The following is a 23,596-nucleotide window of genomic DNA, read 5'->3' as shown; positions in this document are numbered from 1 at the left end:
ATGCGCAGCAGCAGCCGGCGGCGCGAGCCCAGCTTGGGAGATGGCGGCGGCGGCGGCGGCGGCGCCGAGAGTGTGAACATCACCCCGGGAGCCGCCGGCCCCGGGCAACAGGGTGACCCCGTTCCCGCCCTCCCGCTTTGCCCACTATGGGCAACGAGGCCAGCTTGGAGGGTGGCGCTGGTGATGGGCCCCTGCCTCCCGGAGGCTCTGGCCTGGGCCCCGGCCCCGGCCCCGGCCCCGGCGCAGGGAAGCCTCCTTCAGCACCAGCCGGCGGCGGACAGCTCCCCGCGGCGGGCGCTGCGCGGGCCACGGCCGGACCGCCCGGCTCGGGTCCCGGCCCCGGCGCAGGCCCCGGCAGGTAAGCTCACGTCTGGGTACCCAGAGAGGAAGGGAGGAGGGCATAGGAAGAGACGGGGAGCTACAGCCCAAGGTTTGATTGAGCCCATTGGCCTGAGGCACCAGGATCTCCTCCTGGACATGGAGGTTCGACGTCGTGAGGTGGGGGTGAGTCAGGTGGTCGTGGGAAAAACAATCCCTGGGTTTCAGCCCCTGCTTCTTCCACCATCATCAACCCCCCCCCCTCCCGCCCACCAAACACTGCAAGGCAGGATGACAAATCCAGAGTCAGTCAAGGTCCTGTAGAGCGTGACTCCATCACGAACCCCAAATTCTTCTCCTCAAACCCTGGGGCCCAACCACTCAGGAGGGGCTTATGTAATCTTAGCTTGGTCCCTCCGCACAGGGATGGAAAACGTCCTCCCTTGTCTGCCCAGTGTCTACATGTGTCCATTGTGTTGGGCCAAGGAAAGCACACAATGGGAGAGGGCTGTCAGGAAAGATAAGTGTCACCATGAAGAGTGGAGAGATAAGGAAAGAGTTGAACCGTGAACTTGATCTTCTGCATTCCTCAGGCATTTAGAGGCCATGAACCATGTCTGGGGCAAGGAAAATTGCCCACTAGATAGCAGTAGGTCCAGCCATTCTATGAGAGTCATGAGTTTTCACCAAGATTTAGGGGAATACACATTCAGGTGAAGAAAAAAAAAGTGCTACTGAATTATCTAGCACCAGATAAGGGTCTTATTACCCACTGATTTAGAACACTGCATCAATCAAACCAGTGGCAAAGCTGAAACACATGTAGAATGCTTTAAGCAGAACCTGTAAGACCAAATACTGAGAGAACAACTCATTGGAAACGTTTGCCAACCCAGATTCTGTAAAAACATCAAAATAAAATAAAGTAAATTGCAGTGAATGTAGAAGAGAGAGGAATGCCAACATTCAGTAGATGAAAAACTCAGGAAATCTACCAAGGGATGACAAGATAAAATGGAAGGTAATATTTTTTACGCCATCTAACCCTGGGGAGTAGCCTGCCCAAGGTTGTGTGCTTCTGGCTTCATCTGAGGAAAAGGCAAATAAATAGCTTTGCCTTTTCTGTGTGGAAGAAGTATATATGTATCCTTATCTATATCCATCCATCCGACTGTCTGACTTTCTATCATCTGTCTGCTATCTATCTCTTCTTCCGCTGCCTAACTATGTCTCTTGTATTTATTTCCTCAGAAGTCTTTCTATTTTTTCTTTTTCTTTTGGCCAGTGCTTGTGCTTGAACTCATGGCTTGTGGACTGTCCCTGAGCATTTTTGATCAAGGCTAATGCTCTGCCACTAGAGCCACACCTCCATTTTTGGCTGTGTGTGTGTGTGTGTGTGTTTAGAGTCTCATGGACTTTCTTGCCAGGGTTGGTTTCGAATCCTGCTCCTCAGATCTTAGCCTCCTAAGAAGCTAGGATTATAGGCATGCGCCATCAGCACCTGGCAAGGAGTCATTTCTGAGACAACTAACGGTGATGAAGGGCTATTAGCAGCCTGAAACCTGTCACAAACAAGCTAGCCTGTGCACATCTCTTTTTAGAGTAGAATCTGTCCATTTTACATTGTCTATTAACAGTGATGCAATTGGATCACACAGCTTTTAGCATTGCAAATGCCAACTACCTTACTGCATCTTGAGTTGCTGTTTGGATTTTAGCTTGAGAGAGGCATACTCAGACTTAAGTGCTCCACCTCCAAGGAAAAGCTTCTATAACTGAATGGAAAAACACCTTGTTATTAGGAACTCTCTATATGGAGAATTAGCCCTTTCTCTTCTGGGTAATCAGTCTGTTCTGCTAGTAGTCTATCAGTTGTTACAGAGCCAACAAGCTTGTAGAATTTTACAAAGATTTGGACATCAGAGGGAGATAGGAAGGAAGCTGGTATATATAGCTCATATTCCTTTTCAATGCTTCATTTCTCTTCCACACATGCATCCTGCTGCAAGGCAGATGCTGAGTGAGGGGAATCATGGGGTTCTTGTTTGATTTAGAAGACACACAATCTCTCTCCTAGCTCTGGGCAAGGCGCTGTCAGGCTCTGAAGGTGAGCGGGCTCTTTGTTATCAAAGCTCAAGACTGGGAGGTGGAATTTACTCTTCCAGCCTATATTTGGCTTATCATTATACCTCAGCTGCATGGGCAGACAGCATAGGAAGACAGAAACATGGTCTGTCTCTCCTTCAGCATCGGTATGGCTGCTGTTTCCCCTCACCAATGAATCTCAGGTACCTGATGCCAAATTTAGCTTGTTCTGTTCCAAGATGCTGCTAAACTGATTGGGCCCATTGATGGAGAAAAAAACAAAAAACCCTTCGGGCATGTGCCTCTGGGCATTCAGGAAAAAGCACTGCACTGGAATTAAAAAACAAAAACAATTTTTTTTTGCCCATTCTAGAGCATGAACTTAGGGTCTGGACTTCCTTGTGCTCAAGGCTGGCACTCTACCACTTGAACCACAGCACCACTTCCAGCCTTTTTTGGAGATAAGAGTCCCATGGACTTTTCTGCCCTGGCTGGCTTTGAACTCAATCCTCAGATCTCAGCTTCCTGAATAACTATGATTACAGATGTGACCCACCAACACCTGGCAAGATGATTCTTTTCTTTTTTTTTTTCTCTTCTTCTCCCTCCTCTTCCTCTTCCTCTCCTTCTCCTCCTCTTCTTTCTCCCCTTCCTCCTCCTCCTCCTCCTTCTTTTTTTTTTTTTGCCAGTCCTATTGCTTGAACTCAGGGCCTGAGCACTGTCCTTAGGTTTTCTCAAGGTTAGTACTCTACAACTTGAGCCACAACACCACTTCTGGCTTTCTCTATAGATGTGGTACTGAGGAATCGAACCCAGGTCTTTGTGCATGTTAGGCAAGCACCCTACCGCTAGGCCCAAATCCTGGCTCCTGGATTATTTTTCTAACCCTGGAGGCAAACAAAACCATCCGGAAGTTGAATCACTATTTTTTCCTATGGTCATACTACCTCTTGCCACCCCAAGATGAATCAGTCCTTTCATCTTCATCCTTAGCTGATTTGGGCTCTGTGTGGGGCAGCTCCTGGATGGAAAGGCTGACTTGAATCCCATAAATAACATTCTGACACATCTATAAGATTGTCTCTTAACCAACTGGCATAATGAGGATCTTTGAGCCCCAGAGGATACCTCAAGGAGGGATTTCCTGTTTCTCCCCTCAGGGATGCTACCTATAGTTATATTGGCTAAACTTTCCACAAGGAGTGTCAGATTGGAAGATACCTGAAATTTGTTTCAGATGTCATTATCCAAGCTGTGTCGCCTGGTATGGGCTGCATTCTTCTAAAGAGATTTATTTATTTATTTATCTATCTATTTAAATGTGCCTAATGTACAGTGCGTTATACAGGTTGATGGTATTTTAATCTTACCAGTACCCTAGAAAGTACTTTTTCAAAAATTGCACATTGGTTAAGCTCATGACTAAGCGGTGGAGTGTCTGGCTGGCAAATACAAGGTCCTGAGTTCAAACCTTAGTAAAGAAAAAAAAACTGTGGGGGCTGGGAATATGGCTTAGTGGTAGAGAGATTGCTTAGCATGCATGAAGCTCTAGGTCCAATTCCTTAGTATCACATATACAGACAAAGCTGGGGGGCCAGAAGTTTGGCCTACTGGTAGAGTGCTTGCCTAGCATGCACAAAGGCCTGGGTTCGATTCCTCGGTATATACATAGAAAAAAGCTGGAAGTGGTGCTGTGGCTCAAGTGGTAGAGCTGTAGCCTTGAGAAAAGTCCAAGGACAGTGCTCAGGCCCTGAGTTTCAAGCCCCACAACTGGCAAAAAAAACCAAAACCAAAACCAAAAAAATAACCAGACAAAGCTGTAAGTGGTGATGTGGCTCAAGTGGTAGAGCACTAGCCTTGAACATAGGCCCAGACCCTGAATTCAAGCCCCACAACTGGCAAAAAAAAGTGCATTAATTGTGCAAGGTGGCTCATTCCTGTAATTTTACCTATTCAAAAAGCAGAAATTAAGAAGACCACTATGTGAAGCTGGCCCCAAAGCAAAAACATGGGAGACTCTACCTGAAAAATAGCTAAAAGCAAAAAAGAGCTGGAGTAGGGTCGAATGTGAGGCACTGAGTTCAAGTCCCAGTTCTGCCTTCTGTCCTCCACTGCACAAAACAGCTATCTAGGCAGAAGCAGATCTGGTTTATACCAGTTCGTGGGCTTGGAGCATATGTTTTGTCATATGCAAAGTAGTATTTACTCAATTATCTAAAATGTGGTTACTAGCTGTCAAAAGTGAACACTGGGTTTGGCTTCATGGAGAGTGAGCAAGGGTATGAAGTATAGCTTAATCCTTCAGAATTCTGTCTGGTTGGTTAGATGTCTGTCTGTCTATCTATCTATCTATCTATCTATCTATCTATCTATCTATCTATCTATCTATCTATCTCTTGTTCTCTCTGTGTGGCCCAGGCTGGCCTTGAACTAAAAAAAGTCTCAGCTGGGTACTGATGGCTCACGCCTGTAATCCTAGCTACTCAGGAGGCTGAAATCTGAGGATGGTGGTTCAAAGCCAGCCTGGGCATGAAAGTCTATGAGACTTTTATCTCCAGTGACCCACCAGAAGACCAAAAGTGCCACTGTGGCTCAACATGGTAGAACGCTAACCGTGAGCAAGAGAGCTCAGGGACAGAGAAAAACAAATTTCAACCCAAGAAGGAGGCAACCATTTTTTCACTTATTTTCAGGGAATAAAAAGGATAGTTTTGATATCCTATGATAGTTTTGATTTCCAACATTAGTAGGATTAGTAAAATGCTGTTGATTAATAATAAATTCTAGTGGAGAGATTAGGAGGAGAGAGGCTGTCTTAAAAAGTTACTATAGGGGCCGGGAGTTTGGCCTAGTGGTTAAAGTGCTTGCCTAGCATGCATGAAGACCCGGGTTCGATTCCTCAGTACCACATATATAGAAAAAAGCCGGAAGTGGTGCTGAGGCTTAAGTGGTAGAGCTCTAGCCTTGAGAAAGTCCAAGGACAGTGCTCAGGCCCTGAGCTCAAGCCCAGGACTGGCAAAAAAAAAAAAAAAAAAGTTACTATAGAAAAATTTGTCTTTTTTTTTTTTCTCTAGTGCAGGGAACTGAACGCAGGACTTTGTACATGCTAGACAAGCACTTTACCACAAAGCCTACCCTATTACACTACAGGGTACTCTACCAAAAAATCAGACCCTATTATAGAAATATTTAAGCATACATAAAAGTAGAAAGAAGAGTCTAGCAGGCTTTTGTGTTCCAATGGCTAAGCCACAGACATTATTAACTCATGGCCAATCAAGAGTTATCTATCTCCTTTACCTTCCATTTCACACTGAAACAATTCCAGACAATGCATTTCATTAATACGGCAAAGAAATAAGGGCTTTGTATTAACATGATTAAAAAATGATCAACACATTTAGGAGATAATAACAAATCCTTCTCTTTTTGGTAGGGTGGGGAGGAGTTGATAGGATTCAAACCCAGGTCTTCATGAATGCTGGGCAAGTGCCTTATTGCTGAGCTACATACCTAACCCAACAATTCTTTCATAATCTGGGCACATACTAATTATGGTTCCATTTCTATTTATTTATTTATTATTTTTGCCAGTGCTGGGACTTGAACGCAGGGCCTGGGTTCTGTTCCTGATACTCTTTGTGCTCAAGGCTAGCACTCTACCACTTGAGCCATAGCGCCACTTCCGGCTTTTTTTGAATAGTGTATTGGAGATAAGAGTCTGATGTACTTCGCTGCCTGGGCCGGCTTTGAACCATGATCCTCAGATTTCAGCTTCCTGAGTAGCTAAGATTATAGGCATGAGCCACTGGCGCCTAGCTTGAATGTATTCTATAGTTAGTAGAATTCAGTTTTGATGCGTTTGTCTGATAAGTCTCCCCAGTTTCTTTAAATTTATAAATTAACCTCCTCTTATTCCTCTAATGATTTATGTATTAGAAAACTGTTCTGTGGTTTCTCATATCCTAGACTATGCTGATTCTATCTCTGTGTCTCTTTTGTTTGATTTTTCTGTGTGTGTGTGTGTGTGTGTGTGTGTGTGTGTGTGTGTGTGTGTTTGGAACAGGGCCTTGCTATATAGTCTTAGCTGGAATGAAACTTGCTGTATGATTGAGGCTGGCTTCAAACTTGAGATCCTCTGTGTCAGCCTCATAAATGTTGAGATTATAGGCATACACCATGATATACAGCACAAAATTCTGCTTTGTGGTACAGGGTTCATTGCACAGTCCTGACTGGCAATCAGTTTGTCATCAGGTTATGCTTCCATGTCAAGCTGAAATTTACCTCTTTTCTCCTTCCTTCCTATCTATCTTTCTTTCTTTTTAAATTTTGTTTGTTTATTTATTATTTATTCATTTTTGTGGTATTGGGGTTTGAACTCTAGTAGTCTTCTACTACTTGATTGACATCTCCAGCCCTTTTTTTCTTTTCTTCTTTTTGGCCAGTGAGGGGGCTTGAACTCAGGACCCGAGAACTGTCCCTGAGCTTTTTCCCTCAAAGCTACTGCTTTACCTCTTTGAGCCCCAGCCCCACTTCCACTTTTCTGGTGGTTAAATAGAGATAAGTATTTCATAGGCTTTCTTGTCCAGGCTGGCTTAAATCAAGATCCTCAGATCTCAACCTCCTGAACAGCTGGGATTACAACTGGCACATGTCCTACCAACCCCCGCTTTTTTGGGGGTTACTTTTCTGTACAGAGGTCAACCACTTGAGCCATACCTGCAGTCCTTTTTTTGTTTTGTAAGACAGGGTCTCACTGTGTAACCCTGGCCAGCTTGAACAGGCAGTTCGGGAGATACAGCCATCTAAGGGCAAAGATAGCTGGGATTATAGGAGACGCCATCACTCCTAGCATAAAAGGGTTTTTTTTTTTTAAAGTAAAAAATGTATCTGTGTGTTCAGAGAACCTTTTATTGAATCTGTCCTGGGATGACATGTAAAGAACAATGGAAGAAATGAAAAGTGGGCTCAATCCTCATGAGGTTTATGATCCATGGGGAGAAAAAGAAATTATCCAGCTATCTATTCTCCACCCTTCCATTCCAATTAAGATTTGCTCCTGCCTTATCTTTGTCTCACAGAGGTAAGATAAGTGAGAGCATGATTTACAAGTGTTGTATTATTCCATACCCTAAAATAGGAGAACATATATTTGTGTCATATTTTACAGCTTACAAAACACATTCACAACATTAGCTTATTCTGTTGAGAGCTTCAGAGGCCTAAGATGAGCAATTTAACAGAACAGCCAGCTAGCAGACTTGAGCAAACTGAAATGCCATGCACGGAGCACAGCTGGAGAGTCCTGTCACTGCTTTCCGGCTTCCTGCTCCAAGAAAGAAAATCGAGCAAGATCATGGGGAAGGCTAGAAGGAGAAAAGAACCAGGAAGTAGGACACTTGGATAAAGTAGTGTAGCAGACACATCCTGAATGGGGATTTAAAAAAAAAATCTGGTTTTAATCAATCGTGACATTGCCCCAAACTGACTGTAGGGCTGCCTATGTTTTTCATTTTTAGTTTAGTTTTGTTTTTGTTTTTGAGCTCTTGGAGATCAAACCCAGGGCATTATTTTTGGTAGGATAATGCTCCACTATGGAACCACACATTTTCACTTAATTTTATCACTAAAATGAGAGATTTAGCTGGGTGCTGGTGTCTTATGCCTGCATTCCTAAGCTACTCAGGAGGCTGAGATATGAGGACCACAGTTCAAAGTTAGCCCTGACAAGAAAGTCTGTGAGACTCTTATTTCCAACTAACCACCAAAAAAGCCAGAAGTAGAGCCTGTGACTTAAGTGGTAAAGTGCTTGCCTTGAGCAAAACTATTTTAAGAATTAAACACTCAGGCCTTGAGTTCAAGCCCTAGGACCTGCATAATAAATATGACCTCCAAATTCCGTTCCACCTTTCATATCTGATTTTGGTTAGGTGAGTAAACAGGAAGGGTGCTACTTCCCACTGTTTTTCAGAAAATAAGTTCATAAATCAAAAGTTCAACATCATACATCCTTTAAGGGTGTTAGAAGCAGCTTTGAATGAAGAGGACGGTTTATTATGTTCCAGAGATTTCTCAGAAGGGACAATATGACCACAGAGTCAAGTCTGAAGCAAGGTGAGTTATCTTTTACTCAAAGCTAGCACTCTACCAAATGAGCCACAGAGCCACTTCTGGCTTTTTCTGTGTATATGGTACTGAGGAATTGAACTCAGGGCCTTCATGCATGCGAGGTAAGCACTCTACCACTAGGCTACCTTCCCAGCCCATAGGCCAGGATTCTTGGAAAATCTTTATGCTGCAGAGCCTGATGCAGCCTTGCCATTCCTGAGATGGTTATTCTAGCTACATCCTGCAGATGTTCTGGCTGTCTCTGTGTGCCCCTGACTTCCAGAAGCATTACAGTTGCCTAAAGCTTTGTGATGGAGAGAGGGAAGGACATGAAAGGGTTAGCCTAAAGAAGACCTAGTTCTGTCCCTTTTAGTCAGGAAGCCGGCAGATTCCTTCCTTTGTAGACAAAAGAGACAGCTGTGGTAGCTCTGTGCAGTTTCTGCCGCTCTGAGGATTCTGTGAGGTCTAGCCTGTTCTCCTCCATTGTCAAGGTGTATGTAATTGTTTTCTTCCAGGGTATCCTTTGGCTCTGGAAGATGAGGTGTTTGATTTGTGGTTGTTGTTGTTGCCAGTCCCTGGTGCTTGAACTCAGGATGCTGTCTGTGAGCTATTCTGCTCAAGGATAGCACTTTACCACTTGAGCCATATCTCATCTTCTGGCTGTTTTTTTCAGGGGGAGGTTTTGATTAGAGATGAGTCTCACAGATTTTCCCGTCCACGCTGGCTTTGAACTACGATCCTCAGATCTCAGCCTTCTGAGTAGCTAGGATTACAGGCGTGAGCCACCGGTGCCCAGCTATCTGCATGGGTTCTTGTCATGTTTTCTCTGGATATACTTGGGGATCCTTTCTAACCTAGTAAGATTTCTTTAGAACTTGACTCTTTCATGAACTGGGGTGGTGGTGATGAGGCTGAGGAAATAACAGGCAATGTGCTTAGGAATAATACTGTAAGCACTTTTCTCCTTTCTATATCCCTGTGAGCCCACTTTTCCAACCCCTACATTCTGTGAGTGGCCAGCATCGGAATCTCAAAGCCAAGGGCCTTGCAAGCCAAGGTTCAGAGTGATGACTAAGGAGAAGGGAGAGCCAGGATGAATTGGAGAGGTAACTGTCCCGTATACCCTGGCCCCAGCAGCCTTATGAGAACCTGTCCTTTTCCTTTCACCCTGGTCTTTCTTAAGAAATGTCCTAGCATTTTGATATAGGTATTCACAGATGGAAATATCAAATACTCATAAAGAGAGAAAGATAGTGTCTGGGAATGTGGCTTAGTGGTAGAGTGTTTGTCTAGGATTCATGAATCCCTGGGTTTGATTCCTCAGCACCACATAAACAGAAAACAAAACAAAACAAAACAAAAAAAACCAACAACCCTGGAAGTGATGTTATGGCTCAAGTAGTAGAATGCTAGCCTTAAGTAAAAGAAGCTCAAAGACAGTGCCCAGGTCCTGAGTTCAAGCCCCAAGACTGGCAATAAATAAATAAAAGAAAAGAAAGAAAGAGAGAGAGAAAGAGGAGAGAAAAAATGATGGAGGATGAATAATTTTAAAATGCAGTGCAACTTATACATGGAGATGGCATAAGGAATCTCACTAGAAGCTGTTGATTGGTAGGTAATTGAGCCAATGGGTTATACCTGTAATCCTAGCCACTCAAGAGGCTGAGATTTAAGGATTGTCATTTGAAGCCAGCAGGTTAGTCGATGGGCAGGAAAATCTATGAGAGTCTTGTCTTAAACACCAAAAAGCCAGAAGTACAGCTGTGGTTCAGGTGACAGAGTGCTAGCCTTGAGCAAAAAAGTTCAAGGATAGCACTCCTCGGGCCTTCAGTTCAAACCCTAGTTCAGCAAACACACACACACACACACACACACACACACACACACACACACCCTTTAAGTGTAGCTGGGGGAGGGGTACACAAGCAATGTGGCCTAAAGTTAATAGTTTGTTCTTAAGTTGGTATTTTTTTTTTTTTTTTGCCAGTCCTGGGCTTGAGCTCAGGGCCTGAGCACTGGCCTTGGACTTTCTCAAGGCTAGAGGCTCTACCACTTGAGCCTCAGTACCACTTCCGGCTTTTTTCTATGTGTATGGTACCGAGGAATCGAACCCGGGTCTTCATGCATGCTAGGCAAGCACTCTACCACTAGGCCAAACTCCCAGCCCCAAGTTGATATTTTTTTTCATGGTTGTGTGGCTTGAACTCAGAGCCTGGACAGTGTCCTTGAGCATTTCACTCAAGGTTAGTGCTCTACCACTTTGAACTACAGTGTTACTTCCGGTTTTCTGTTAGTTCGTTAGAGATACGAATTTCACGGACTTTCTTGCCCAAGCTGGCTTTGAATTGAGATCCTCAGATCTCAGTCTCCTGAGTAGCTAGGATGGCAGGAGTGAGCCAACAGGGCCTGGTTAGGTTTTATTCTTTTTATATAGGGAAGGGCTATCACTGAGCTATGTTCCCAGCCCTAGTTGTAGTTTAGAGGCATCAAAAAGAAAAATCAGGTAGGCATCTAGGTAATCAAGTCTGGGTTAGAAAAATAAAGTAGTACTTCACTTTCAAGTGCTTTACTATTAGTGCCACCTGGTTTCTGAAGACAAAAAGAGAGATAAGGAAGAGGAGGAAATTGAGGTAATCCTGGAGTTCCAAGAGAATGAATCAAATATAGTCAATTAAACAAATATTTGCCTTATCAAATGAAATGTTGGAACTGAAAGCATTCTGCATGAGACCTAATATTAAATGACTATTAATTGATGCCAGGTTCCCTGAGCAGGGTTAGATTAGCATCGCTATATCCTACCACAGAGCATATTTGAATTAAACTTGATGAAGGGTATTATCTCTTTGGGCCAGGATTATGGCCTAGTGGTAGAGTGCTTGCCTAGCATGCATGAAGCCCTGAGTTTGATTCCTCAGTACCATATACACAGAAAAAAGCTAGAAGTGGTGCTGTTGCTCAAGTGGTAGAGTGCTAGCCCTGAGAAAGCCCAAGGACAGAGCCCAGGCCCTGAGTTCAAGCCCAGGACTGGCAAAAAGAAAAGAAAGAGTGGGATGGGATGAGGTCCCTTCCCTTGCAGATTTGGGGATTGGGAAGAAGGCTGTTTTTCTCTGGTTATGACCTGCAGATTGTCAACTAGCCTAGAGAGAGGGAGAGAGACACCACCACTTGACTGTAGGATGTGCAGTTCTTAGGGGCTAAGAGGCAGATGGTGGCACATTGGGATGACTCAAAAGCCAGTGGACTGGAATAGGACTTTCCCGCTGGCCAAGCATCCATCACAGCTCTCCTACTGTGCTGAAAGCATTTTTTGCAAGTAATGGTGCTTAGGCCTGATTGTCTGGCAGTCTGAGATAAACCACCCACAGTGCAGAGATAGAGGGGGGATTTTCTATGGAGGTTCTTTATGATACTGGCCAAGCCAGTAGGCCTCCCTCTCTTCCCCTTCCTTCCCTCCCCCTGCTTTCCCTCCTTCTTTTCCCCTTTCTATTTCCCTCCCTCCCTCCCTCCCTTTCTTCCTTCCTTCGTTCCTTCGTTCCTTCATTCCTTCCTTCGTTCCTTCCTTCCTTCCTTCCTTTTCTTCTGCATCAATTAGTTGTATAAAGAGGTTTTATTTCAGCACATCCATTTATGTACAATGCATCTTAATCATAATCACCTCTTCCATCATTCTCCCTCCTCTCCCTCCCCCCTTGCCAAACCAGTCTCATCCGGTTTTCTTGTTCCATTTTCACACATGTACATAAAGCATTTTCATGCACTGCTTTTGAAAAGATCATAAGTGGTCCTTGGGTAGGAACTGAGGGATTTTGTTTATATTCTCTCTTGGTTCCTCTGTGTATGTCAGGATAACTGATGGAGTAGAAAGCCTGATTTCAGAGAGACAAAATGGGCATTTCCAAGCACCCATACCAAGTCTAGGGCAGGGAGCCTCTACTTCTGGTAGAGCAATAAATAGCTCTGGCCAGTGAAGGAATGATGTTTGTGGGCTCAAGGTGTGAACATCTTTCTTGCAGGCTCCCAGATAATAAAAGAGTATAGCCAGCTTCGGGGTATTCTTCTTGGTGGGTTCTGGGGCAAACTCTGGACCTGGGCTCTGTCTCTGAGCTCTTCAGTTCAAAGCTCGTGAGTGCTCTACCATTTTGAGCCACTTTGCCACTTCCAGTTTTCTAGTAGTTCGTTGGAGATAAGAGTCTCATGGAATTTTCTGCCTGGGGTGTCTTTGAACTGTGATCCTCAGATCTCTACCTCCTCAATATTTACAGGCATGAGCTGCTAGCACTCGGCTTTGTTTTGCTTTAAGACTGAGTGTTACTATTTAGCTCAGGCTGGCATCCAATTTGTGATCTTCCTGCCTCATCATCCCAACTGCTGGGATTACAAACCTGTGCTACTACTATACCAAATAAAAATTTTCATTTCTTGTTTCCTTTTGCTTTCTTTTTTTTCTATTTTCTTTTTGGATGGTATTGGGGTTTAAACTCAGAGACTTCATTTTTTTTTTGTCAGTTCCAGGGCTTGAACTGAGGACCTGGACACTGTCTCTGAGCTTCTTTTGCTCAAGGCTAGCACTCTATCACTTGAGCCACAGCACCACTTCTGGTTTTTTCTGTGTATGTGGGACTGAGGAATCGAACCCAGAGCTTCATGCATGATAGGCAAACACTACCACTAAGCCATCTTCCCAGCCCTTAGAGACTTGTTCTTGCTAGGCAAGTGCCCTACCATTTTAACACACATCCAGCTCTCCTGCATTACTCCTTTTCTGTGCCTATTTCTAAGATCTTTCTTCATGAATTTATATTCATGCATTTTATGTGTACCCACACACATCATTTTGAGGAAATGGCATCATACTGAATATATTATTTTGTAGCTTAATTTTTTTTACTGAATATAGGAGTACATCTCCATACCTTCCCACTTTCCAAAGAATCAGCAATTTTTGGCTAAGCTACTTTAAAAAAATCTCTTCCAGAATTAGAACAGACCATGGCATTTTTGAGACGCTCTGAGCCTTTACTGTGCCCTAGATATATCTTCAAGCAAACTACTCTGCTTCCATGTCCTAGCTAGATACCCATTTGCTCAATATTTAAAAAAAATTTTTCCTGCAAGTCCTGGGGCTTGAACTCATGTCCCGAGCACTGTCCCAGAGCTTCTTCGTGCTCAAGGTTAGCACTCTGCCACTTGAGTCACAGCTCCACTTCCAGCTTTTTCTGTATCTGTGGTACTAAGGAATCGAACTCTGGGCTTCATGCTTGCTAGGCAGCACTCTACTACTAAGCTACATTCCCAGCCTACTTGCTCAGTCCTTTAGGGTACTGTGAGTTACAGCAGCACCAAGCAGAGGAAAGTCAGTGTCCTTGTTTCAAAGATTTTTCTAGCCTCCAGAGAGCTTCCAGGCTCTCATCTTCCTTTCTGACCAGGGCTGTCTCCTAGTTGGAAGAGTCCCTTAGAAATACCTCTTTTTTCCCTGGTATGTGATGTAAATTCCATTTTCTTTATCTATACATTCTGCAGGTTGCCTTGTGCATATTCATAATCATCTGAGCAGAAGACTACTTATGCCCAGGTACCAATGGCTCATGCTGCTAATCCTGACTGCTCAAGAGGCTGAGATCTGAGGATCATGGTTCAAAGCCAGCCCAGGCAGGAAAGTCGGTGAGGCTCTTATGGGCCAATGAACCCCCCAGAAGCCAGAAGTAGAGCTGTGCTTCAAGTGGTAGAACACTAGCCTTGAGCACAAAGAGGCTCAGGGACTTTAATTCAAGACCCACAATCAACACGCCCCCCCCCAAGAAAAAAACACCTAAAATCCAAGATAAGAATATTTTCATCATCTAAAATGAAATCTCAGGTTTATAAGCAGTTACCTCCCATTCTTCCACCTTCCTCCTACCTACCATTAATCTGCTGTCTATAGATTTTGCTTATTTCAAATATTTCATATGAAATGAAATAAAGGAATATGTAGCCTCCCCCCCTTTTTTTTTGCAAGTCATGGGGCTTGAACTCAGAGCCTGGGCACTATCTTTGGGCTTTCTCAAGGCCACAGTACCACTTCCAGCTTTTTTTTCTGTGCATATAGTACAAAGAATTTGAACCCAGGGCTTTGTGCGTGCTAGGTGAGCATTCTACCACTAGGCCATGCTCCCAGCCTCCCTTTTTCTTTTTTATTCATTATGGGGCTTGAACTCAGGGCTTGGCTCTCTGTCCCTAAGCTCTTTTGCTCAAGGTTAGTGCTCTATGACTTTGAGCCCAGCTCCACTTCCATTTTTTTCTTGTGGTTAATTGTGGATAAGAGCTTCCCAGGGACTTTTCTGCCTAGTCTGGCTTCAAATCTTGATCCTCAGATCTCTGTCTCCTGAGTAGTAAGTATTATAGGCGTGAGCCACTGGTACCTAGTAAGATTCTTTTTCCAGTCTAGCTTCTGTTCTATTTCATTGGGCTAATTCTGTCTCTATTTACTTTTTTTTTTGGCCAGTCCTGGGCTTGGGCTCGGTGACTGAGCACTGTCCTTGGACTTTCTCAAGGCTTAGCACCCTACCACTTCAGCCTCAGCACCACTTCCAGCTTTTTTTCTATGTATGTGGTATCGAGGAATCGAACCCAGGTCTTCGTGCATGCTAGGCAAGCACTCCACCACTAGGCCAAACTCCTGGCCCTCTATTTACTTTTATTACTATAGCTTTGTAATAAGGTTGAAAGTGGGAGTTTACTTTTTTGTTCGAGACTGTTTTGGTTACTTGACATAGTCTGAAATGATGTTAGAGTTTCAGGGAATATTTTTAGTTGTTATTGTTGGTACTTGGGATTTGAACTTGGAGATTTGTACTTTCTAGAATCACTTGGTCCTTCTGCCTAAATTGAGATATGGGATTTTGGTTAATTTTTGCCCAGACTGGCCTTAAATTCTGATCCTCCTAGTCTCTGTCTGCTAACTAACTGATATTACAGACATGATCATCCTTTTGGATTTTTATTTTGCAGGGGGAGAGATCAGTCGTGGTGCTCAGGGCCAGAGCACTGCCCCTGAACTCTTTAGCTCAAGGCTAGTATTCTACCACTTTGAGCCATAGCGCCACTTTTGGTTTTCTAGTAGTTCATTGGAGATAATTATTTCATAGCCTTTCCTTTCCCAGGCTGGCTTTGAACCAGGATCCTCAGATCTCAGCCTCTTGAGTCTCCTTTTGGATTTTTGAGGCAGGGTCTTGTCATATAACCCAGATTAGGCTCAATCCACCAGCTTTCCCAGAGCCCAGCTTACTTGTACTCATTTATATGTGTGCTTATATATATATATATATATATAAATGATTTATGAAGAGTTGTTTATTTGTTAGCACAGTCAAGATACTGAACCTAGTTTCAACTGTGTCTGGTCTTTCACAATTACACCCGCCTCCCTCCTGCCCTTTCACCCTGTCCCCAATCTCTGGCAAGTACAAAAAGGTCTTCTAGTTTTAGAATTTTGTCATTTCAAAAATGTTAAGCAAAGGCACTTAACAACCTTTTGAGATTGACTTTTTTTTTTTCATTTCAATTTTTGGTGGTGTTGGGGATAGAACACAGAGCCTGGCAGTGTCACCCTGTGTCCTGGCTCTACTGTGTTTTCTAGAATAACTACAATAAAAGTGTGGCTTTATCTAGGTGCTATTTGGCTTATGCCCAGCTAATTGAGAGATTGAGAACTGGAGAATTGCAGTTCCAAAGACAACCTGGGCATAAAAGCTTGTGCAACCCCTTTCCAACCGATAGCTTGAACAGTAGACTATGCCCCTCGTCCCAAATTATATGTGAGCCAGAACTACAAGGATTGTGGTGCTAGGCCACTCTGAGCAGAAGCCCATGAGATTCTGTCTCCACAAAATGAAGCTGGACATATCAGTGTACCTGTGAGTCTAGTGTCAATAGGAAATCTAAAGATGGCATACACCTGGCTGAGAAGCAAGACCTTATCCTAAAAATAACCAGTGAAAAACAGGGCTAGAGGAGTGGTTCTGCAGTAGAATGCCTGGCTAGCAAGTGTGAGGCCAAGTTCAAACCCCAGTACCCCCCCCACACACACAAAGGGTGGTTTGTTTGAACTTGATTTTCTGAGTATAGCATCTCTTCCAGTGCCACCTGGTAGCTCTTTGTCTTGAGGTTGAGGGTGAAGCCAAGTCCTTTGAGGCCACTTTCTTACTGAAATTTTCTTTTCAAAGTGAAGGCCAATTCTGTGTCTTACCTGGTTTCTATTCAATCTCAGAATAATAGCAGGGAACAGTTTTCCGGATTTTTTTAAATATATCACTAGCATAGTTTGCTTTTGAAGAATATATTCTTTTTTTCTTTCTTTCTTTTTTTTTAAATGGGTCATGGGGCTTGAACTCTGGGCCTGAGCACTCTTCCTGAGTGATTCAGCTCAAGGCTAGTGCTCTACCACTGAGCCACAGCACCACTTCCGGTTTTCTGGTGGTTCATTGGAGATAAGAGTCTCATGTCATGGTCTTTTGTGGCTGGATTGGCTTTGAACTGCCATCCTCACATCTTAGCTTCTTGAGTAGCTAGGATGACAGGCATGAGCCACTGGCGCTCAGCAAGAATGTATTATTATTATTATTATTATTATTATTATTATATTTTTTTCAAGATAAGGTAGGTATTAGACTTCTGAAAACTGTAGGATTCATTCAGATGAGTCACAGCTTTTGGCTAAAATAGAGAGGACTCCATCTGGTGCCTTTGCGTGGTCTCTAGTTCTGTTCTCTGAGCTATAAGAGAAGCAGCAGAACTTGATGTTCCCTGAGCTCATCATTACTGGGCTTGCCTGTCAGATACAAGGCTTGCCTGAGTATGGATATGAGGAGGGGACCTCATTTCCTGTGAGTCTCTCAGCTTGTAATCCCTGCTTGTGTCCACTGAGCTCTAGGTCAGCCCTTTTCCTTGGAGTGCCCTTGAATTTGCCCCTTGAATCATTATGAAGAGGAGCTTCCATGTGGGACTGGTTTCTTCATGTCTTCTCGGCCTGCTGTGCCTTCCTGTTCATCTCTGGGTTTCTTGGGGAGCGAGACAATTCATTCTGGCTTTCTGAGGGCAGGTGGCAGTGCCCTAGTTTAGGAAAGATTATAGGAGCATGAAAGCTCTCTGGGGGGAAATGGTACAGATTTAGGGAAAAAGAACCACTGCTGATCCACGTCACTTCCTTACTTTTCCCATCCGGATCTACATTGCTGAGTGATGTGAGGATTAATTACAGCCATAGATAGAAAAGATCTGGCATAGTGGGTACCAATGGCTCAAGCCTGTCATCCTAACTACTCAGGAGGCTGAGATCTGAGGATCGTGGTTTGAATCCAGCCTGGGCAGGCAAGTCCATGAGATTCTTACCTCCAAGGATCCACCAGAAAACTGGAGGTGGTGCTGTGGGAGAGCTCTAGCCTTGATTGAAAGAGCTCAGGGATAGTGCCCAGGCCCTGAGTTCCTGAGGTTAAACTCCACAACCCACAAAACAAAACAACAACAACAAAAACGAAAGGTCTGGCATGTGCTAGGAAAAAAAAAATTTAAAAGATTAGATATTTTCTTTTTTGTGTCAGTCCTGAGGCTTGAACTCAGGGTCTGAGTACTGTCGTTGAGCTTTTTTGTTTATTTGTTGGTTGATTGCGAGATTCGAAGTCTCTGAGTTTTTGTGTTCAAAGCTAGTGCTCTCCTTTTTTTTGTGGTTAATTGGAGCTAAGAGTCTCTCGTGTTTGTCTGTCTGAACTAGCTTCAAATTGTGATCCTCAGATCTCAGCCTCCTGAGTAGTTAGGATTTTAGGCATGAGCAAACAGTACCTTGCATAAGAATGATTTGATTTCTTACTGTCCCATGGCCTACTCTTCTGTGCATTCTGCCTTCTCACCAGTGACAGATTGTCTTCCTGTGTGGAGGGAGAAGAGTGTGATGTGAGTGGGGGAAACATACATGTTGACATCCTACACAGCCTCCTGCACAGCCATGCTTGGAGCCTCATGCCTCATCAGTAGATGGACCTGACTTGTTTGGCTATCCCGGCTTCTCCAATTCTGGCTTTAATTGGAGAAAAAAGTCTCTCATGGATGTTTCTGCCAAGCCTGACTTCACACTCTGATCCTCAGATCTCAGCTTCCTGAGTAGCTAGGATTACAGGTGTGAGCCACCAGTAAGGCAATGCCTTCCTCTCATGGGGTATCTGGGGCCTGGCGTTACTTACATAACTTCAGTAGATTTGGATTCCTCCACTGCTAGGACAAACATCCGGGACTTTTTAGGGTCATGCTGTGCTTCTTTCCTGTTCTGCATTAGTCCAGGAGACTAAAGCCAGTGCCCTTGCCCTTGTGATTCACTCGTCTCTGCTTGCTGCTGGTGTGCTTCCTGATTAGTATGAACACTTCTTCCGGCAAGGTGGGGGTGTCATTTGAACATTTGAACTGGGTATGTATGGCCCTGTGAGCAGATGCCCAGAGCTGTGCCAGTAGTTACCTGATGAAGTGGAGGGCATTGCAGAAACAGTCTGCTGGGGTTGCTATTCTAGACTCTTCAGGCCTGATAGATGGTAACATGATTACTGAGTTAGCAAGGAACTCGAGCTTTGTCTAAAAGGGTCCTGGGTGTGAGGAGTGTTGAATGGATCTTGCTGAGTTAGGAAGAGAAATGAATGTCAGTAGGTTTGTTCATGGATTAAGGGTAGCCTGCCTCAGGGCAGGGACAAAATAAAGAGTGGAGCTGTGGCTCAACTGGTAGAGCACTAGCTTTGAGCACAAAAGCTCAAAAGCCCATGAGAGGAATACTCCGACTCCAGTTTTATACAGGGATTCAGTCTCTCCCTCTCCCTTTTATTCAGCTGGAAAAAAAAAGCACATAACACAAAGTTAACTAATTCGTTAATAGTTTCAGCAGTTTTAACAATATACGGAGTACGAGCACTGGTGTCACAATGGTGGTATCTATAATATATGCCATGCCCTGTGGCTTCGATGCCCTGTAGATCAGATGTTCAGTGAAGCTACACCTGTACTACTCTTAAGTGCCATATTAAACTCTATCACCTTATCTCTTCCTCTCTTGTATCTTGATGTAAACTCATCCTATCCTCTGTTTTAGGCACCCCTGCTCTATTCTCTGGAGCCCCAATCTTCCCTGGGTCCCCAGTACTATCCCAGATAATCTCTCTACCTTGAAAACATGACACGGCCTAAGAACACAATATTCTTCTCATTCCTTTAGCAGTGCTGTGTGGACCCCTTCGTACCAGCCACAGGGTCTTTGAGCTTGTTGAATAAGCCTGGCTCTCAGAGCCTCTGATCTCTTCTCTCTGGTCAAACATACACCATCCAGTTCTATCAGCATTGTTGGCTGGACTTCTTATTACTTCCTACTTCCCTGAAACATTGGCATCAGAATCTCAGGCTTTCTGCCCACTCTACTTGCTGTTAAGCCAAGGAAGGAAGAGAGGAAAGCAAGAGCTAATGTTTTCCTCAATGCCTACTGTGCACCTGGCACCTCTCTTCCTCATGCTGGGGTAGCCTTGGCCCCTCTGTTGGCTCAGTCTAGCTTTGGCACTCTAGGGTTGGTGCCTCTTGTCCTTCCCTTGGGGAACCAGCCTCTTTACCAGGCTTAGGTCTTTCTCAAGTATTTAGCCATAGAGAGGGAGATCTCACATACACTTGCACGCCCATTTGTGCATGAAGGCAGCACATTTCCAACTCACATTTGCAAGCACATGTTAACATACACGTGCACACATACGTGCATGCACAGCATCTCAGTGCGATTCCCCTGCCATGTCTTAATCACTGCTCCCCACATGCACAGACTGAGAATGTCTTACTTGTGAGAAAAATCTGTCTGATGGAATTAAAGCCTAAGTAACCGAGTTTAATGCTCTCAGCATGTGAACATTGAAATAGGGGTATCCCTGAACTGCTCCCCAGACTGGGAAGAGGAGAATAGCACAGAGAGAAGAAGAAAGATCCTGGTGGTCAACTTGTGGGGAGGGCTTCTGTTGGTCAAGGCTGGTGTTAAGCCACCTGAAAAGGGTGTATGGTTTCTTGAATAAGAGGTTTTTGACCTTAAATCAAGAATAGGAGGGCTGCAAATGTGGCCTAGTGGTAGAGTGCTTGCCTAGCATGCACGAAGCCCTGGGTTTAATTCCTCAGTACCATATACACAGAAAAAGCCAGAAGTGATGCTGTGGCTCAAGTAGTAGAGTGCTAGCTTTGAGCAAAAGGAGTTCAGGGACAGTGCCCAGGTCTTGAGTTCAAACCCCAGGACTGGCAGAGCGAAAGAGAGAGAGACAGAGAGAGAGAGACAGAGAGAGACAGAGACAGACTAGGCTCACCCAGTATCAGGGTGAGTGTTGTGTGTGTGTGTGCATGTGTATGAGGAGGGATATGAGAACCCATCCCTAATGCAATAATAAGTAGTAGGAGAGTGGAATGAGGGAGATGGAGGAATCTTTTACAGGAAAGCTCTTACAAGGCAGTGTTTGAATTTATTGAGCAAATCAACCTTGACATCTCTGGGCCTAGTTGATAAAGCAGTATAACTGTAAGAATAATGGAACATGCCAGATTGTTCATCATTAGCGAAGCAGTTAGCCTAAGATAAATATGAGCAATCTCCACCTACTTTTTCACCATAAATACCGTTGATATGAGAAAATACTTTCTGCACCATGTTTTCAGATATGACCACACTCATGTCTGTCTAGCCTTTGGACTATCTTTGCTTTGTTTTATGAATAAGCTTTCTTGGTATCTACTTCCATGTGTCTTAAAATTCTTCCCCCCTCCACCTTTGATACCATGCCTGGAGCTTGAACTCAGGGTGTGGACACTGTCCCCGAGTTTTTGTGCTCAAGACTAGTGCTTTATCACTTTGAGCCACAGCACCACTTCTAGCCTTTTCTATGTATGTGGTACTGAGGAATTGCATGCTAGGCAAACACTCTACCACTAAGCCACCTTTCTAAATTTTGATACTCATTCTTTTTTTTTTTTTTGCCAGTCCTGGGCTTGAGCTCAGGGCCTGAGCACTGTCCTTGGACTTTCTCAAGGCTAGAGCTCTACCACTTGAGCCTCAGCACCACTTCTGGCTTTTTTCTATGTATGTGGTACCGAGGAATCGAACCCAGGTCTTCATGCATGCTAGGGAAGCACTTTAACCACTAGGCCAAACTCCCGGCCCCGTTGATACTCATTCTTAAGACCGCTAGGACCCAGGAGCCAGATCTTGACCATTGCCCTTTTCTGTTTCTCTGCTTGAAAATCTTCCCACAGCATGTGCCCAAGGTATAATTGCTTATTACTGAAAGGTCATCTATGAATGTATCAAAACCTCCTTTGAACTCGTGGGCCTCTTCCGGCTGCTCTGACTTAGAGAGAACATCTCCCGAAGTTCACTCTCCTCCCTGTGAACAAAGAGAGCTTGTTAATGGGAACCATTTTCTCTTTCAAATGTTCATATTCTAGAATAGTGCCATGTGGAACCCAGCATGGTTTCTCTCTGGAACCTGTTCTGGCACCATGCCTCTCTGCTTTTCCTTCCAGTCTTCTTTAACCCTAGCAGACCATCCCTGAGGGAGGGGATGCCAGTACAGTAGCCTCCATCCTGCTTGCCCACTATGGATCTGTTATCCAAGTCCCTTTCTGGTGACTCTCCTGGGACCTGGGACATGGGACATCTTGTGAGGCTTGTGCATTCCTGGCCTTCCATCTGCCTCTTTCTCGCTTCTTCCCCCCCCTCCCCCAGTCCTGGGCTTGAACTCACAGCCTGGACACTGTCCCTGAGCTTCCTTAGCTCAAGGCTAACACTCTACCACTTGAACCATAGCTTTTTCTGTGTATGTGGTACTGAGGAATGGAACCCAGTGCTTCGTGTATGCTAGGTGAGCACTCGACCACTAGGCCATGTTCCCAACCCCATCTTTCCTGCTTTATAAGAGTGTCCCTTTTCTATATCTTGCACAATATCCTCATCTGAGCCCTTGTCAGGAAACTGAGGCTGCCTGAGAGAAGCATTGGCCTCAAGGGGCTTCAGTGGTAAAGTTGCATGTCTTTGCTAGACAACACTACCATTTTCCTGGGATAGGCCTGGATTCTGGTGTTGGTGGACATCTTCCTCTCATCGTCTTTGCTCCTTCCTTTCATAAACCCTAAGTGTAGTGGGGCCTGTGTTCAGTAGAAGGAGATGAACTGGATGCCAGGAGCATTTACCCCTCCTGGGTGTAGCTTTTTTTCTCCTGCAAGTTCTTGGCTTCAGATACGTAGACTTATCACTGCTCATAGGGCTGTTGGGTGTTTCCCATTCTGAGAACTTCTCTGACCCTGTCAACTCCTTTCTTTTTCTTTGAACTCTGGGCCTGGGCATTGTCCCTGAACTCTTCAGCTCAATGCTAGTGCTCTACCACTTTGAGCCACAGTGCCACTTCTGGTTTTCTAGTGTTTCATTGGAATTAAGAGTCTCATAGACTTTCCTGCCAGAGCTGGCTTTGAACCACAATCCTCAGATTTCAGCCTCCTGAATAGCTAGGATTACAGGTGTAAGCCACCAGTCTATTCAGTCTGGCCAGTTCTATTCTTTTTGGCCTACTTTCTCTGGTTGCTCTGTTTCTGCCATCTTCTTCCATGCCAATGACTGTGAATGCTCCCTATAGGCTTTTCTGGACTACCACTCTGGGGGAAATTTTCTTCCCAAGAATTTCCTGTATACTGAATCTTCGACTCCCAGATTAAAACAAATCTATACATTTATAAATTACCTAAATTGAACTCAGTTGCTTGGAATGTGGCTTAGTGGTAGAGTGTTTGCCTTGCATACATGAAGACCAGGGTTTGATTCTCCAGTACCACATAAGCAGAAAAAACCAGAAGTAGCACAAATAGTAAAGCAAAAGAAGAGACAGTACCTAGACCCTGAGTTCAAGCCCCAGGACTGGAAAATAAAGAAATAAATATTTACTTTTGTCTTTTCTTTTTTTGCTACTGGAGATCAAACCCAGGACCTTGCACTTGCTAGACAAGTAAATTGAACTCAAGCTGTACCCCTTTTCATGATGTCCTAGCTAGCCCTATCTAC

The 23,596-nt window shown here is 44.4% G+C and overlaps 1 protein-coding gene across 1 annotated transcript in view; it reads left to right on the top strand.

Annotated features, from left to right (window-relative positions):
- Positions 1-23,596, top strand: part of Bsn (bassoon presynaptic cytomatrix protein) — a 55,037-nt gene continuing 31,441 nt past the window's right edge. Inside the window, exon 1 of the mRNA XM_090323188.1 lies at positions 1-374. Within this exon, the coding sequence (XP_090179314.1) occupies positions 1-374 (374 nt within the window). The remainder of the gene's footprint in view (positions 375-23,596) is intronic.

Source organism: Megascapheus bottae, chromosome 32 (assembly GCF_031878675.1).
Source record: "Megascapheus bottae isolate mThoBot1 chromosome 32, mThoBot2.hap1, whole genome shotgun sequence".
Taxonomy (NCBI): Eukaryota; Metazoa; Chordata; class Mammalia; order Rodentia; family Geomyidae; genus Megascapheus; species Megascapheus bottae.
Note: the sequence above shows the minus strand (reverse complement) of the source record. Positions and strands in the feature narration are given on the sequence as shown.